The sequence below is a fragment of the Coregonus lavaretus genome, assembly GCF_964263955.1.
Source record: "Coregonus lavaretus genome assembly, chromosome: 11".
Lineage (NCBI taxonomy): Eukaryota > Metazoa > Chordata > Actinopteri > Salmoniformes > Salmonidae > Coregonus > Coregonus lavaretus.
Genome location: NC_139998.1, coordinates 29,565,806 through 29,584,778, shown reverse-complemented (window position 1 = coordinate 29,584,778; position 18,973 = coordinate 29,565,806). Strand labels below are relative to the sequence as shown.

The window sequence follows — 18,973 nt, the reverse complement described above, 5'->3', positions numbered from 1 at the left end:
TATTAGTCAGGGTTTCAAGAGGGGCTTTCCTGCCTGCGTAGTGGTGTGACACACCATTACAGGAAGCCTCATAAAACCATGCATTCTCAGCAGAGAGAAGGGTGGGCGTTGGAGAGTGTTCAACTGAAACTCACTCTGATCCTCATCTACCACAGCCACATGATCCACTCACCATCACAGCTCAACTCACCCCAGTCACCAAGAGTTACATTCTTTAATATATTCAGTAACAAAACAAAACAAAATAAATCTAAACAAAACAACAACACAATGTTACAAGGCATCCTTCATCATCATTATCATCCAGTGCTAACCGTAACACAATTCTTCATCAACTACCCTCTCTAAATCTATGAATACAAAATTAACAAATGGAGAGAAAAAACCTTTAGGGAAAAAAACTTTGGGGGAAAAATACACAGTGAGGTATGTCATGAAAAAAATTAGAAATATACACTATATGGCCTGTCTCCAGCCTTGGAACAGTATTTGTTCAAGCAGCCTCACTTTAAAGACACACTCCGCTAATTATCTGTTCCCTGTGGCAAAACATGAAATACAAATATAATCAACTTAAAACTAAATATCAGTGTGTTCCTGTTCCTCTTCCTTTTTGGTTGTCATACTTGTGGTTTGCATACAAGACTGTCCCCTTCAAGAAAGTGTCAGGGCTGCACTTTTTAACGGTGATCGAAGTTACAGATGATGCCTTTAATTCGTGGATCCAGTGCAGCAGTATAGTCGAAGTTTCAGAGATACCAGAGAGAGTGTCTAGGTTAGGGGTTAGGGTCCAGTCTTTTTTCCTTCTTAGGAAATGTGTCAAGGGATACTGACTGTTCTTCTATCACAAATGTTCTCTCCTTCCTCCACCACATCCTCCTTTCTGTCCCCTTCCTCCTCCCCTCTTTCTCTCTCAGAAGTCCATGGACATCGATCTCTGCTGAGACATCTCACAGATGGCTCTCATGCTCATCCCTCTGCGTACACACACATCACACCTCCCTCCTTCCTCCTCCTCTTCTTCCTCCTCTTCCATCACCCTATCCTCCCTCCCCCTTACCCGGTCCCCCAGGCCCTCGCCCCCAACCAGTCCTACCTGTTTCATACTAGGCCAGCTCTTCTTCCTCAGGCTGCTGTTGACGCCTCTCAGAGAGGGTAGGGAGCCTGGCTGACCCTGGGTGAACTCGCCCCGGAAGGGAGGCAGTTCCATGGATCCTATGCCCACAGAGGAAGCACTTCGGCTGGGGTTGGCGGAGGCCTGGGAGCCACAGTGGTGCTCATGGATGCAGCGGGAAGGGGTGGAGGAACGTCTCAGAGCGTTGAGAGACTGGAGTTCTTCTGGTAGGTCTATGTCCGTAGACAGCTCCTTAGGATGACAAAGATAATGGTCAACATCTTCATACAGTGATCATCATCATCATCATCATCATCATCACTACTTTATTAACTAAGTGAAGTAAAGCAAAGTAAAATACAAGATTAAAACATCAGTATAAAACATAGCATAATAAACTAAACTGAACAAATATATAAACGCAACATGTAGTGTTACAGTTTTTCTCCATTGGTTTGGCTCATTTCTTGAAACAGAAATTACATTCTCAAAACTCTAAGATCATTTGGCAAAACAGTCTTACAGTTCAGCACAACACTATAGCTCACTTGCAAAAGCTCATATCTCTCCTAAAACTGTTCACTCATGCTTCAAAACTAAATTCCTTTCCCATATAAGGAGTCAGTGCCACGAAAATGGCAAAGATCCTTCTCAATTGCTTTGGCTCATTTCTTGAAACAGACCGGACGTTCTCAACACTCTTGGTGCTTTAGCCAAAATAACGTGGATGGTTCGGCACAACACCATGGTTCACCTGCAAAAGCTCATACCTCTCCCAAAACAGTTCACGCATGTGTCAAAACTAAATTTCCTTCTCATTTAAACAGTCAGTGCCCCCAAAATGCTTCGTCCCTTTGGCATTGTGTAAGCACTGCAAGTCAAAATGTTTAGATGTTTTGTCACTATGGCAGAGGACCATTGAAATATCCCTCATGTCCACCTTTCAGTCTTAGCCCAGTCCTTCATTGACAATGGTTACTGTACTGTTTTTTGTCTAGCTAACAGAATACAATTGTGTATAAAACTGAAAAAAATAAATAGGATTTTAGGGTAAGAGTAGCCTCCAAGGTTTGACATCACACATTGCACTCATACTGCCAAGGAAATTGTAACCATTATCATTCACACACATAAAGTAACTTCCATACATCAGAGTAAAAAGAAAATGTATACAGCATAATATACTGTAATATAAACACACAAACAAAAAACAATGAAAATTATATGCAGCCTACAGTGCTGTAAATAAAGCTGGAGTTTCACAACTAACAGTTCTTCACTGGTCGCTGTCCTCACCCTCCTGGCCATCCACACGCTGCTGTCTGTCTGGCCACAGATTCTCGTCCACATCACAGCGTATATTCTCCCTTGCGATGCAACGAGGGAAGAAACGGCGTGCATGTCGCAACCATCCCCTACACTGATCTGCTGTAATATCCTCACACGCAGCGTCCATTGCATGGAGCAGGGACCTCTGATCTTGAGCCCGATGCTCATACACTCTCCACCTCCAAGCGGAGAAATACTCCTCAATAGGATTGAGGAAAGGAGAGTAAGGTGGTAGGAACACCATGACCATCCTTGGATGAGTAGTGAACCAGGCCCTGATGAGCGGGCCACGGTGGAAATTCACATTGTCCCATACAATGACATATTGTGGTAGGTGAGGCCCTACGAGACCGCTCTCATTTTCAGGGATCAAATCAACATGAAGGCGGTCCAAGAAGATGAGGAGCTTCTGTGTATTGTATGGGCCAAGACTGGGGATGTGAGTGGCCACACCATTCTCCGATATGGCAGCACACATAGTTATATTGCCCCCTCGCTGGCCTGGGACATCCACCATGGCCCGGTGGCCAATAATATTACGGCCACGTCTTCGGCCCTTGGCCAGGTTGAAGCCAGCTTCATCCACAAACACGAGGATGTGATGGGTCTCGTTTCCTTCCAATGCCATTATTCTCTACAATAGCGTAAAAAAAGAAAACATCAAATCAGTCATACAGAAGAGTCATACACTACAGTTACAGACAATTACATAGGAATGTTCTATGTTCTCCACAAGTTCAATATACTACTGGCCACTACTCCAGTGGTTCCAAACCTGGGGTACATGTACCCCTATGCAGAGGTACTACAGGGGGTATTTGACAGAAAGGGGAGGGGGGAAATCATCAATGACTAGACTTACTGAAATGTTACAGTAAAACCCACAGTATTAGATAGATTTACATGGGAGGCACTAATTGCAGCTCTTTGACCCCTTTTCTTATTGTATGTTATATTCTTCAAAATAAGGATTATAATGATAATTGCATCATACAGTAAGCTGCAGTTTTTAGGCGAAATGTTGAAGTCAGATAAATCAAATACTTCCAAACCTGGATTACCTGGATACACAAATCAGGTAAAGTGGGTACTGAAGCCAAAAAAGTTTGGGAACCACTGCTTAATTGTAAAAATGTTATAATGATGGACAACCAGTAACTGACTTACATGTACATACTGGTACCGCAGCTCTTTCACTCTATCAGAGTTCCTCTCAAATGGTACCCTGTAAATTTGCTTCATTGTCATCTGATGCTTCTTCAATATCCGGTCTATTGTGGAGATGCTTATAGAGTTGACATTTTGGAATATGGCATTGTCTTGTAGGATTGCAGCGCGGATCTGTCTCAATGTGATGGCATTATTTGCCATCACCATGTTACAGATCTCTTGTTCTTGTTGTTCATTGAGAAGTTTTCCTCTGCCACCTGTGCAAGGTTGTCGTCCAATCCTAGATATAGAAGTCAAAGGACAACACTCCATTCGTAATGTATACCTTATGTATTCCTTACAGAATGAGTTACCTATGTAATTGTATTGTTGTTTTACTTACAGTAACTTTACCACAATTCTAATGCATCACTGCACAGTGACTGGAATACTACTGTAAACTGTATCATCAATACTGTAGAAAATAAACTATTCCATAGTTTATTTTCTCCAATGTTTTTCTTGTCATTTTTAGTATCATAACATCCCATTGAGGTAAGATATTACTGTAGGCCTATCACACACACACACTAAATGAATAGGTAAATATGTAAATAAATATATTTCTTGCTCTATGCACAGTGTCCTGTCCTATACAACATATAATTCCATCATTGACTGACTACATACCTGTTTTCCCTGCGAAAGGTTTGGATGATGGAGGAGACTGTTGAGCGAGGCACATTAGGCTGCACTCGGCGACCTGCCTCCGCCATTGTGAGGCCATGGTTGATGACATGGTCTATAATTGTGGCCCGAATTTCATCCGGGACAGCATGGTGTCTTCGTGCTCCTCGGCCTCTTCCCCCTATTCCACCACCACGCACCCTTACTCCTCCTCCTCCTCTTCTTCTTCCTCTTCCTCGAGCAGGCAGTTGCCCTTGTTCATTTACTTGGCCAGGTGCCTCCATGTTCAGAAATTGTACTGGTCCTGCATGGTCAAGCTCTTTACATACATGTTTGGCAGCATTCACAGTCATGGACAGCACCTGTCAGGTAACTAAACATACTGTTTGATTGGTCATCTGAGATGTGTGAAACTCCTCCTTCGTTAGTCAAGTTCTAGTTTCACCTGACTGTCAATTGCTGTAATAAATTTATCAAATGTTCCAAGGGATTCATATATGGTATTCATGGTATTATGTTCTTGACTAATTTTGACAATTGAACAGACTATTGTGCATGTGATGACTTATACAATGAAATGACGCTGACACGTTTTGGAGCGAACAACCATTAGACTGAGAATCAACAATCAGTTTAGATCAACAAGATCTATTCACTTGGAAATTGTGCTAAATGTAGGCTACCTGTACTTAATCATTTGCAAAGATGTACTGAGACATTGAGACATGTACTTAGACATTTGCAATTTGATGAAATGAATGAGAAATTCAATTCTGTTGTGAACAATTGCCAAGTGGTTTGGAGGTTTGTCCATGTAGTTTTGAGAATGTAATTTCTGTTTCAAGAAATGAGCCAAACCAATGGAGAAAAACTGTAATAATAATAATAATAATATGCCATTTAGCAGACGCTTTTATCCAAAGCGACTTACAGTCATGCGTGCATACATTTTTTTTTTTTTGTGTATGGGTGGTCCCGGGGATCGAACCCACTACCTTGGCGTTACAAGCGCCGTGCTCTACCAGCTGAGCTACAGAGGACCACGTGTTGGTCCCATGTTTCATGAGCTGAAATAAAAAATCCCAGAAATGTTCCATACGCACAAAAAGCTTATTTCTCTCAAATGTTGTGCACAAATGCGTTTACATCCCTGTTAGTGAGCATTTCTCCTTTGACAATATAATCCATCCACCTGACAGGTGTGGCATATCAAGAAGCTGATTAAACAGCCTGATCATTTCAATTGGCATGCAATTGGCATGCTGACTGCAGGAATGTCCACCAGAGCTGTTGCCAGACAATTGAATGTTCATTTCTCTACCATAAATTGCCTCCAATGTCATTTTAGAGAATTTGGCAGTACGTCCAACCGGCCTCACAACCGCATATCACGTGTAACCACGCCAGCCCAGGACCTCCACATCCGGCTTCTTCACCTGCGGAATCGACTGAGGGGGGGTGGGGGTGCTGAGAAGTATTTCTGTCTGTAATAAAGCCCTTTTGTGGGAAAAAACTAATTCTGATTGGCAGGGCCTGGCTCCCCAGTGGGTGGGCCTATGCCCTCCCAGGCCCAGCTATGGCTGCACCCCTGCCCAGTCATGTGAAATCCATAGATTAGGGTCTAATTAATTTATTTCAATTAACTGATTTCCTTATATGAACTGTAACTCAGAAAAATCGTTGACATTTTTGCATGTTGCGTTTATATTTTTGTTCGGTATATATCATGAAATCTAGATGTTAAACCCACCTTCTCTCTGAGTGAGAAGAGTTCGTAGTGCGGAGGTTCAAACACTTCCTGGAAGTCAGCTCGATTGAAAAGGGCACTCTTCCGCGCAACCACCTGTTAACATACAAGGGTTAGGATCCCACAAGCCTCTAGCGTGATAGAAGCTTTATTTCTCTCGACGACCCAGACCCATGCCACTCGTAGAATAGTAAAGTGCTTCATTTGACGAATTCTGTTCATTCACACACAATATTACGTAATTTGTAATATTTGTAAAATTTGGTTGCTACACACCTTCTTGCGTGGCTGTTTGACCTGCACCAATATGGAGATGATGAGGAGGAGGAGGACGAGTCCTGTAGACACACCTATAATTGTCCCATGGGTCTTAGTAATGTGATGGAATATACCTTTAGGCTTCTTCTCTACAGAGAGAGCGAGGGGGGGGGGGACGGGGGGGACGAGAGACTTAGGGTTACAAAATTCCGATAACTTTTGCAAAATTCCTAGGTTTTCCAGAAACCCAAGTGGGAGGATTCCGGATTCCCTGCTCATTCCCTCCCGATTCTGGGAATCGACCAACAAAAATGTGTTTTTCCTCTTGATGTGAAATATGAAGATGATATTAGGAAAATATAATACAGTATAACATAGCATGTGTCTCACCTTTACAGTTGCTCTCGTCCCAGGGAAAGACACAGTTCTGCACCCCGTTACACACCAGAGAATTGTTGATGCACATGCTACTGTGACAGAAGAACATGTCGCCTGAACATGGGGCTGCAACACACACATGCACGCACACAGCACACACACACACACATTTTTTTATTCAACAACATGATGAGGCATTATTTTAGTTCTAACCTATTCTAGCATAGTTATGTTACACTACATGACCAAAGTATGTGGACACCTGCTCGTCGAACATCTCATTCCAAAATCATGGGCATTCAAGTTCTTCCACCTTGATCTAAACAAACCGTTTCTGTATGGACCTCGCTTTGTGCACGGGGGCATTGTCTGTCATGCAGAAACAGGAAAGGGCCTTCCCCAAACTGTTGCCACAAAGTTGGGAGCACAGAATCGTCTAGAATGTATGCTGTAGCATTAAGATTTCCCTTCACTGGAACTAAGGGGCCTTGCCCGAAACATGAAAAACAGCCCCAGACCATTATTCCTCCTCCACCAAACTTTACAGTTGGCACTATGCATTGGGGCAGGTAACGTCCTCCTGTTCTCCTGGCATCCGCCAAACCCAGATTAGTCCGTTGGACTGGCAGATGATGAAGCGTGATTCATCACTCCAGAGAACGCGTTTCCACTGCTCCAGAGTCCAATGGCGGCAAGCTTTACACCACTCCAGCTGACGCTTGGTATTGCGCATGGTTATCTTAGACTTGTGTGTGGCTGCTCGGCAATGGAAGCCCATTTCATGAAGCTGCCGACGAACAGTTATTGTGCTGACGTTGCTTCCAGACGCAGTTTGGAACTCGGTAGTGAGTGTTGCAACCGAGGACAGACAATTTTTACGCGCTACGTTCTTCAGCATCCAGCAGTCCCGTTCTGTGAGCTTGTGGCCTACCACTTCACGACTGAGCAGTTGTTGTGTGTCCACATACTTTTGTATATATAGTGTATGTAAACCTATAGCGTCAAAATAAAAAAAATCTGAAACAGCTATGTGAAGTCTCAGCCACAAGAGGATACAATTATGTTACAGTTTTTTACAATCGCTTTGGTGCTATTTTCACAAGTATGTGCTGAATTTTCTAAACTCTAAGTACAAAACTCTACACTGATAACACTTGTACTGCCCCCTATGGTATGTTCAGAACCTTTGATTGTGCATTCGTTGGGGTTTCACACCTTTCAACACTGAGTCATTCATGCAAAATAATTTATCAGTGATTCATGCAAAAAAAATCTGTGAAATACCATGACAACATTTCATTTAGTCACCAATACATCAGATAATGCTCACCATTAAATCCAATAGCAAAAAATACAAGATACACATTGCAAAACTGTTCTTTTTGCAGTGCTGAATAGAACCAAATAGTAGATGGTAAATATACTTTTCCATACAGTATATGATTATAACTTGACATGCACCATACAGTACATACAGTACGTAGGACAAATCATCAGATATAGGGGTATTGTTAAGCAGTTGGCTACTGTAAAAACGTAGCACGGTTTTGTACGCCATTTCTGCCAGTGGAGGCTGCTGAGTGGAGGACAGCTCATAATAATGGCCGCAAATTTTGGTTTTCATGTGTTTGATACCATTCAATTAACTCCATTCCAGCCATTACACTATATTCCAGCCATTATTATGAGCTGTCCTCCTTTCAGCAGCTTCCACTGATTTCTGCCCAATGGAACATTGTACAAGATCACCTTTTCGACTTGTCAACTAACACAGTATCACCTGTCTCTCAGCTTACACAGATAATGAGTGAAATATATTGTTACACAACCCAGGTATTTCAGCAGTGCATTGTACACTACACTATAATTCCAAATGGTAGCACATAGTGACTATTTCCACTTTGTCCAATTGAAGCACACTGGCTGACGGAGAATGATGATGTAGCGTTCAGAGCCACATACATATATGATTTGGTTTAACCTTCAACCATAAATGGATGTCAAATTGATACATTTATGAGGTAGAAATGTAGAATTTTACAGCAGTTATCAAACTATATATAGTACCCGTCAAAAGTTTGGACGCCCTACTCATTCAAGGGTTTTTCTTTATTTTTACTATTTCTACATTGTAGAATAATAGTGAAGACATCAAAACTATGAAATAACACATATGGAATCAAGTAGTAACCAAAAAAGTGTTAAACAAATCAAAATATATTTTATATTTGAGATTCTTCAAAGTAGCCACCCTTTGCCTTGATGACAGCTTTGCACACTCTTGGCATTCTCTCAACCAGCTTCACCTGGAATGCTTTCCCAACAGTCTTGAAGGAGTTCCCACATATGCTGAGCACTTGTTGGCTGCTTTTCCTTCACTCTGCGGTCCAACTCATCCCAAACCATCTCAATTGGGTTGAGGTCAGGTGATTGTGGTGGCCAGGTTATCTGCTGCAGCACTCCATCACTCTCCTTCTTGGTCAAATAGCCCTTACACAGCCTGGAGGTGTGTTGGGTCATTGTCCTGTTGAAAAACAAAAGATAGTCCCACTAAGCGCAAACCAGATGGGATGGCGTATCGCTGCAGAATGCTGTGGTAGCCATGCTGGTTAAGTGTGCCTTGAATTCTAAATGAATCACTGACAGCGTCAACAGCAAAGCAGCCCCACTCCATCACACCTCCTCCTCCATGCTTTACGGTGGGAACCACACATGCCGAGATCATCCATTCACCTACTCTGCATCTCACAAAGACACAGCGGTTGGAACCAAGAATCTCAAATTTGGACTCATCAGACCAAAGGACTGATTTCCACCGGTCTAATGTCCATTGCTCGTGTTTCTTGCCCCAAGCAAGTTTCTTATTATTATTGGTGTCCTTTAGTAGCGCTTTCTTTGCAGCAATTCAACCATGAATGCCTGATTCACGCAGTCTCCTCTGAACAGTTGATGTAGAGATGTGTCTATTACTTGAACTATGTGAAGCATTTATTTGGGCTGCAATTTCTGAGGCTGGTAACTCTAATGAACATATCCTCTAGCAGAGGTAACTCTGGGTCTCCCATTCCTGTGGCGGTCCTCATGAGAGCCAGTTTCATCATAGCGCTTGATGGTTTTTGCGACTGCACTTGTAGAAACTTTCAAAGTTCTTGAAATGTTCCGGATTGACTGACCTTCATGTCTTCAAGTAATGATGGACTGTCATTTATCTTTGCTTATTTGAGCTGTTCTTGCCATAATATGGACTTGGTATTTTACCAAATAGGGCTATCTTCTGTATACCACCCCTACCTTGTCACAACACAACTGATTGGCTCAAACGCATTAAGAAGGAAAGAAATTCCACAAATTAACTTTTAACATGGCACACCTGTTAATTGAAATGCATTCCAGGTGACTACCTCATGAAGCTGGTTGAGAGAATGCCAAGAGTGTGCAAAGCTGTCATCAAGGCAAAGGGTGGCTATTTGAAGAAACTCAAATATATTTTGATTTGTTTAACATTTTTTTGGTTACTACATGATTCCATATGTGTTATTTCATAGTTTTGATATCTTCACTATTGTTCTACAATGTAGAAAATAGTAAAAATAAAGAAAAACCCTGGAATGAGTAGGTGTGTCCAATCTTTTGACTGGTACTGTACGTTAACTAGTTATCAGTTTTGAGCAGTTTGATTAAGTGATAATTGATTGTATTGTTAACAAATGACAAAAAAACGTATATTAAAAGTAAAGTGAATATTGAATTTTGAAAAGCAGATACTTAGATTGAATGTGTATCCAAATTTAAACATTGATTTGGTGCAGTGAACAAGTGACTTTGTGATTTTTTGTTGGTACTCAGTCAATTGAATATGTCCATTTTGATGACCTGTTTAGATTATGTGCTTAGAGTTGGGAAAATGTACCACATACTTGTGAAGATTGCACCAAAGTGATCCAAAAGAAAAAGTAAGTATGAGCAATAGAAATACAGGTCACAGACCGAAAAATAGGTAAAGTGAGTGAGACACACAGTAGATAAGGATGAGATGAAGAAAGAGGGAAAGGGGGAGCATAAAATAGATTCAGTGAAAGAGTGAGTCTGTGAGGGAAAGAGAGAGAGATAGAAAGAGTGCTAGAGAGGTAAAGTGAGTGGGTGATAGACTCATGGTAGGCCAAACAGGTGAAGAAAGGGGTGAAGAGAAAGATAGAAAGGACGTGATGGACTCACGGTCTGCGAAAGAGGTGAAGAGCATGCGAAAGCGGCTGAGTCTGCTGCCTTCGTCGGCCCACATCCTGACCACGCCCACCCCATTGTCAAGCATTACGTCAGTGGCAACGGTACTGCAGAACTTGGCCTGCAGCAACCATGATGTCACAGTAAATAAACAATTAAAATTATAATGATAAAACATGATGATATGACAAACAAAAAGTATGACAACAATAAACTAATTATCACATGTATCATCACTGCACAAGCTTTTTTCCGATAAGTCGGTAATATTGATTATTGCTAATTCTTCTGTAGTTTTATTATGAATGCGTCCAATGTGGGAATGATATGCATTACTGCATATTAGTGAGTCAGTGAGTGAATGAGTGAGTGAGTGAGTTCTCATTCCAATGCCTACCTTGAGGTCCTCTATGGCACTGCTGCCGTCGTACACGGCCACAAAGTTCTTCTTACACTCGTTCGAATTCTCCAGCTGATACTCCAGAAACCGCAGGTAGATCTGACCGAGAAACAAGTGAGAGAGAATCAGATGGAGGGATTTGGGGAGGGAGGGATCAAATGTAGAGAGGGGAGATGTTAAAGAAGGTAGATATAGATATTTAAATATAGATATTTAGATACAGATAGTTGAGACATGTCATAGAGGTGTAATAGACCTTAAAGTTGGGCGGAGCTCGTATGGTCCAGATGCAGTCGACCGCCTGGTCAGGTTTGACTTTGTCCTCCTCCTCCACCTGACCGGACCGGATCATACCATCAGCTCCACCCAGCTCAAACTGACAGTCTGACAGATAGGTGGGGGGGGGGGGGGGGGGAGAGGGGGAAAGGGGGGGGGGGAGAGGGGGGGGGGGGGAAGGGGGGGAAGAGAGGTGATAGGGTGGGATGAAGAAACACATTTGATCTTGCAGTAAAGCTAATTTTACATCCAGTTAAATAAAGTGTTATATTATTTTTATCTAGTTGAAGGTGTTAAAGTGTTGCAGCTGATAAATTACCTGGAATAGGATTTAGTATTCCTCCCACATGAAGGTGAAACTCTGGATCTAAAAAATAAATAAAGCTGAAGTCAATGTTTGCTCCTAAGGTGTGTTATCTACAGTAAAGTGCTAACTGTGGTTGAGGGAAATTACTTGCAGTAAAGTTGTACTGGACACTGACGCCCAGATGTGTTATGTTGGATTGAGTTAGCCACTACCTGCAGTATAGCTGTGGTTCAGGTAAATTACCTGCGGTAAAGGTAAGTATAGAAGTGTATTACCTGCAGTAAAGGTGTGTTGTGGTTCATTAGCTGTGGCTTAGGTAAATTACCTGTGGTAAAGGTGTACTGGACCCTGAAGCCCAGTCCCTCTAGCTCCTCATCACTGGAGAAGCGGATCCAGATGAAGCGTCCGCTGGAGAGCACCAGGCCTGGGCTGGAGGAGCCACAGAAGCGGTTGATCAGAGGAGAGAAACTGAATGGACCATCTCTAACCTCGATGTGGTCGAAACGACACTCAAAGGATGGCTCAATGTAGAAGATGTCATCAAACAGAAGCTCGATCCTCTGACGGGGCAGGGCTGGGAAGGGAAGGAGAGTAAGTGTCACTATTTGGCCAAGGTAGAAAGGGCGCAAATATGACACTCTGTGACAAGATATGTACGAGTTTTAATCACTGTGTGTGTGTGTGTGTGTTTGTGCGTGTGTTTGTGCGTGTGTGTGTGTTACCTTCCAGTATGTAGAGGCACTCCTTGTTGGGAGGGTAGGTTTTAGGGTAGTTTGGAGAGCTGAACTGCCCCCCGTTGATGTTTCTGATCCAGGTACCACACTGTCGGGCATTCTGGGAAATCTTACCAACATTCTGAGAGTCTACGGATGACATGGCAAAAACAATCACACACCACACACCAGGAAATAAACATTTATTAGTACAGTGATGTCACAGATATTATTCAGGTGTAGAAATAACTTCATTATGAGGGTACTTATATATAATGGGGGATGACTCCAACAGCACTGTCTTTGTTTGATTTCCATACTTGAAATGAACACACATTAATTAATGTATGTATTCCTTGAAAGACACCACATACTCAACCAATCACAACTGTGTTTCTTTGATATTTCAGACATAAAACATACTGAACAAAAATACAAATGCAACATGCAACAATTTCGAAAAATTTACTGAGTTACAGTTAGGCCCTAATCTATGAATTTCACATGACTGGGAATACAGATATGCATCTGTTGGTCACAGATACCTTAAAAAAAAAAAATAGGCCTCACAATGGGCCTCAGGATCTCGTCACGGTATTTCTGTGCATTCAAATAGCCATCAATAAAATGCAATTGTGTTCGTTGACACAACGTTGACATCAGCAAACCGCTCGTCCACACGACGCCATACACGTGGTCTGCGGTTGTGAGGCCGGTTGGACGTACTGCCAAATTCTCTAAAAGGACGTTGGAGGCGGCTTATGGTAGAGAAATTAACATTCAATTATCTTGCAACAGCTCTGGTGGACATTCCTGCAATCAGCATGCCAATTGCATGCTCCCTCAAAACTTGAGACATCTGTGGCATCATGTTGTGTGACAAAACTGCACATTTTAGGGTGACCTTTTATTGTCCCCAGCACAAGGTGCACCTGTGTAATTATCATGCTGTTTAATCAGCTTCTTGATATGCCACACCTGTCAAGTGGATGGATTATGTTGGCAAAGGAGAAATGCTCACTAACAGGGATGTAAACAAATAGGTGCAAAGAAATTGAGAGAAATAAGCTTTTTGTGCATATGGAAAATTTCTGGGATCTTTTATTTCAGATCATGAAACATGGGACCAACACTTTACATGTTGCGTTTATATTTTTGTTCAGTGTATGAAAACAAACATTCACCCTAAACAGAACACATTTTTGACATACTAATGAGAAATCACCCACCTTTGGTTTTCTGTGCCAATGCAAAGCCTTCCTCTATCAGAAAGAGAGCTACCCAGACTGGATGGTGGTTGAATAGAGAGTAAATCAGGAGAGAGAGAGAGAGAGAGAGAGAGAGAGAGAGAGAGAGAGAGAGAGAGAGAGAGAGAGAGAGAGAGAGAGAGAGAGAGATTTTGAGGAATAAAGAATAGAAAGACAGACACACTCTGAAACCCGACGACCATCAGCGGCACAGCTGCTTCTGGTGGTTTACAGACTGTGGCAAGAGAGCGCGCTGAGGGAGCTGTCACTTCAGCATCACTGGGCCGCTCGCGCACTGAATCCCCGGTTTAGTACCACGAGCTGATGTGGGCATCATGCGCCTCTGACTAAAGTCTGTCAACTGAACATCCATTGCTGATGAAAATGAAATAGATACACACACGCATGCACGCGCGCGCACAAAGACAACACACACGCAAACAGAGACCGACCAGCAAAACAACCACACCAAGAAAGAGGCAGACAGACATGTATAGAGATGGCACACACACCCACACCCACTCTAAACTCACATATGTACATCTCCTCCTCCGCTCAGTTTCCTCACAGGATGGCTTGCTGTTAATTGATCGACCGATTGATTGATTGATCAACGACTCCGAATCCCTGTCATCTAAAATAATTAAAAAAACTTTACGGAAATCATCATTATCCAAAACTGGCCTACTTGTTCAATAAAAATCCCACGAAGTGATGAAGCCTCTGTAAATATTGCTTCCTTGTAGAGCAGATGTGTATAGCCCTGTTTTGAGAAATATGAAATTAGAAGTTCTGTTTCATTTGTGGGTTTAGCCATTCAGAGAAAGAGACTCTCTCACTCTCTCTCTCTCGGAACTAGCTGGCTGCGACTCTTTTTAAAGATTGGACACTGCTGGCGCAGGCACGGCAGTCGCTCATCGCGCATGCATGTGGCAACAGGTCACACATCTTGCAGCTGCGATGGCACACTGTGGTATTTCACCCAATAGATATGAGTTTATCAAAATGGGATTTGTTTTCGAATTCTTTGTGGGTCTGTGTAATCTGAGGGAAATATGTATCTCTAATATGGTCATACATTTGGCAGGAGATTAGGAAGTGCAGCTCAGTTTCCACCTTATTTTGTGGGCGGTGTGCACATAGCCTGTCTTCTCTTGAGAGCCAGTTCTGCCTATGGCGGCCTTTCTCAATAGCAAGGCTATGCTCCCTGAGTATATACATAGTCAAAGCTTTCCTTAATGTTGGGTCAGTCACAGTGGTCAGGTATTCTGCCACTGTGTACTCTCTGTTTAGGGCCAAATAGCATTTTAGTTTGCTCAGTTTTTTTGTTAATTCTTTCCAATATGTCAAGTAATGATCTTTTAGTTTTCTCGTGATTTGGTTGGGTCTAATTGTGTTGCTGTCCTGGGACTCTGTGGGGTCTGTTTGTGTTTGTGAACAGAGCCGTAGGACCAGCTTGCTTAGGGGACTCTTCCCGAGGTTAATCTCTCTGTAGGTGGTTGCTTTGTTATGGAAGGTTTGGGAATCGCTTCCTTTTAGGTGTATGTAGAATTTAACAGCTCTTTTCTGGATTTTGATATCGGACTAATTCAGCTTTGCATGCATTATTTGGTGTTTTACGTTGTACACAGAGGATATTTTTGCAGAATTCTGCATGCAGTCTCAATTTGGTGTTTGTCCCATTTTGTGAATTTTTGGTTGGTACACTCTCTCTCACTCTATGACTTTATTACACTGTAATAAACATACACACCAACACCATTGTACTGTTCAAGATTACACTGACTGCCTCTTCTGAACTGCTGCTGGCATGGGAGCCTGTCCACTCTTACATACTTCATTAGTATAGGACACCTCTCTTCCACACTCTCCCCCTTCTCTCTCCCTCTCTCTACCTCCTTCTCTCTCTCTCTCACTCTCTCTCTCTCTGTCCTCTTCACCTGATTGTAATGGCAGTAAATCACTCAGTAAGTGTTTGTGGTTCCAGTGGAAAAGACACTGGGAGTGCTATCAATCATGAACACAAACACACACGTACGCACCCACACACACTATCTATGGTAAGGGAATTAAAATCAGCTTTTGGGATTTTTGGGATTGATTCAAGTAAGAATGTATTTCTACAAGGGCATGAATCATTTACTTCAGTTCAATGCCGCTTGTGTTCAAGACTCTTACTCAGCACTGCAACAGCCTTTTGAATTAATAAGAGAGTGCCAGTAACTGGACGGAACAAATCCTCTGAGAATACAAACTCTTGGCTGAATGTCTCAGCTGGCTACACACATGCACGTGCACAGGCGCGCATAGACTAAGCAGACAGTGATGGGTAAAGCTTTATCCAGATTGCTTTCCCCTCATTACTTTTGTTTTGACCGAATAGACAGGCTGTGAGAGTGTCATTTGGTACTAAGATGGTGGGAAATCAATTGCTAAAACACACGCACGCAACCACAAGCACAAACCTGTATGTTTTCCACACAAACAGCCACTAGCAGCAGAGCTCAGAGAGCAATATAGAGACACAAAGAGGGATCTCTAGATCAGAGAGACAGACAGAGATAGACAGAGAGACTGACAGACAGACAGATGGATGGACGGACAGACAGACAGTGAAAAAAATGAAACAAACTCTTTATTAGTCATAAGGGAATTGAAATTAACATACTGACAGTGTCTGTACAGGGAAATAATGTATATGAAACGCTTCAGTCTGGTTTTACATTTTTACATTTTTAGTCATTTAGCAGACGCTCTTATCCAGAGCAACTTACAGGAGCAATTAGGGTTAAGTGCCTTGCTCAAGGGCACATCGATACATTTTTCACCTAGTCGGCTCGGGGATTAGAACCAGCGACCTTTCGGTTACTGGCACAACGCTCTTAACCACTAAGCTACCTGCCGTTTTTCGACCCCATCATAGTGCTGAGACTGCACCCGTGAAGGTGGTAAATGACCTTTTAATGGCGTCAGACAAAGGCTCTGCATCTGTCCTCGTGCACCAAATTATTTTGGAGAGATTGGAAAACCTAATTGGTCTACACGGACAAGTTCTTGCCTGGTTTAGATCTTATCTGTCGGAAAGATATCAGTTTGTCTCTGTGGATGGTTTGTCCTCTGACAAATGAATTATACGTTTTGGTGTTCCTCAAGGTTCCGTTTTAGGGCAACTATTGTTTTCACTATATATTCTACCTCTTGATGATGTCATTCGGAAACACAATGTCAACTTTCACTGCTATGCGGACGACACACAGCTGGACATTTCGATGAGACATGGCGAAGCCCCAAAATTGCCTACCCTGGAAGCCTGTGTTTCAGACATAAGGAAGTGGATGGCGGCAAATGTTTTACTTTTAAACTTGGACAAAACAGAGATGCTAGTTCTAGGTCCCAAGAAACAAAGATATTTGCTCATCACGACTCAGGATATAACCCAGATGCAGACACAGGAGGCGGATGGTTTGGTTTTCAGAATATTTATTTACTATAACAAAGGGGCAGGCAAAAGGGCAGGTCGAGGGCAGGCAGAAAGTTGACGAGACGAGACGAACTGGCAACAGACAAACAGAAGACGCAGGTATAAATACACAGGGGATAATGGGGGAAATAGGAGACACCTGGTGGGGTGGAGACAAGCACAATAAATGTGAAACAGATGAGGGTGTGACAGTACCCCCCCCCCCCCCCCCCCCCCCCAGGGGGCGCCACCTGGCGTCCTACCCGGGCACATACATGGTTGACCGGGGTGTCGGCGGCAGAACTCAGTGATGAGGACTGGGTCCAGGATGTTCCTAGTGGGGACACAGCACCTCTCCTCCGGGCCATAACCCTTCAGTCCACCAGGTACTGGAATCCCCTGCCCTGAGGTCGAACGTTCAGAAGGTGCCTCACCATGTACGCCGGATGGCCGTCAATGAGATGGGGGAGGGGTGGGCCTGGAAACAGGAGACAAAGGGCGAGAGTCCAGTGGCCAAGCAGGGAAGGTAGTTGCGGGCGTACTCCACCCACACAAGTTGCTTTTCCCAGGTGGTGGGGTTGGCAGAGATGTTTGGGGAGTCTCCCACATGTTTGCTTATTTCTTTCTTTAAGCAATGGCTTTTTTCTGGCCACTCTTCCATAAAGCCAAGCTCTATGGAGTGTATGGCTTAAAGTGGTCCTATGGACAGATACTCCAATCTCCACTGAGGAGCTTTGCAGCTCCTTCAGGGTTATCTTTGGTCTCTTTGTTGCCGCTCTGATTAATGCCCTTCTTGCCTGGTCCGTGAGTTTTGGTGGGCGACCCTCTCTAGGCAGGTTTGTTGTGGTACCATATTCTTTCCATTTTTTAATATTAAAAAAAAAACATTTTTAGTCATTTAGCAGACGCTCTTATCCAGAGCGACTTACAGTTAGTGAGTGCATACATTTTTCATACTGGATTTAATGGTGCTCCGTAAGTTTCTGATATTTTTTTATAACCCAACCCTGATCTGTACTTCTCCACAACTTTGTCCCTGACCTGTTTGGAGAGCTCCTTGGTCTTCATGGTGCTGCTTGCTTGGTGGTGCCCTTGCTTAGTGGTGTTGCAGACTCTGGGGCCTTTCAGAACAGGTGTATATATACTGAGATCATGTGACAGATCATTTGACACTTAGATTGCACACAGGTGGACTTTATTTAACTAATTATGTGACTTCTGAAGGTAATTGGTTGCACCAGATCTTATTTTGGGGCTTCATAGCAAAGGGGGTGAATACAAATGTACGCACCACTTTTCCGTTATTTATTTTTTAAAATTTTTTGAAACAAGTTCTTTTTTTCATTTCACTTCACCAATTTGGACTATTTTGTGTATGTCCATTACATGAAATCCAAATAAAAATCAATTTAAATTACAGGTTGTAATGCAACAAAATAGGAAAAACTGCAAGGGGGATGAATACTTTTGCAAGGCACTGTATATCCTGCCTGGTTGGCCCTGTCCTGGGGTATCATCGGATGGGGCCACAGTGTCCCCCGAACTTGTCTCAGTCTCCAGTATCTATGCTGCAATAGTCTATGCGCTTGGGGACTAGTGTCAGTCTGTTATATCTGGTGAAATTCTCCTATCTTATCTGGTGTCCTGTGTGAACTTAAGTACGCTCCCTCTAATTCTCTCTCTCTCT

General features: G+C 42.9%; 1 protein-coding gene across 2 annotated transcripts; it reads right to left on the bottom strand.

Annotated features, from left to right (window-relative positions):
• Positions 1-204: 204 nt before the first annotated feature.
• Positions 205-14,408, bottom strand: neto2b (neuropilin (NRP) and tolloid (TLL)-like 2b). 2 transcript variants are annotated; one of them, XM_084171532.1, is made up of 11 exons: positions 14,360-14,408; positions 12,589-12,729; positions 12,192-12,440; positions 11,879-11,926; positions 11,540-11,667; positions 11,281-11,382; positions 10,878-11,004; positions 6,675-6,788; positions 6,303-6,433; positions 6,030-6,122; positions 205-1,366 (listed from the first exon to the last, which is right to left on the bottom strand). In XM_084171532.1, the coding sequence occupies exons 1-11, from the start codon at positions 14,367-14,369 to the stop codon at positions 914-916; spliced, it is 1,596 nt and encodes a 531-aa protein (XP_084027658.1). In that variant the 5' UTR covers positions 14,370-14,408; the 3' UTR covers positions 205-913. The 2 variants fall into 2 exon arrangements, with proteins under 2 accessions (XP_084027658.1, XP_084027657.1); XM_084171531.1 differs by lacking the exon at positions 14,360-14,408 and having other exon boundaries at positions 12,589-12,757.
• Positions 14,409-18,973: the final 4,565 nt, after the last annotated feature.

Coding starts and splice junctions, on each gene's coding strand:
- neto2b (XM_084171531.1), bottom strand. CDS start 12,742: ATGTCATCCGTAGACTCTCAGAATGTTGGTAAGATTTCCCAGAATGCC. Junction 11,668..11,878: donor AATACTAAATCCTATTCCAG/GTAATTTATCAG, acceptor CCTATCTGTCAG/ACTGTCAGTTTGAGCTGGGT. Junction 11,383..11,539: donor GAGCTCCGCCCAACTTTAAG/GTCTATTACACC, acceptor TTTCTCGGTCAG/ATCTACCTGCGGTTTCTGGA.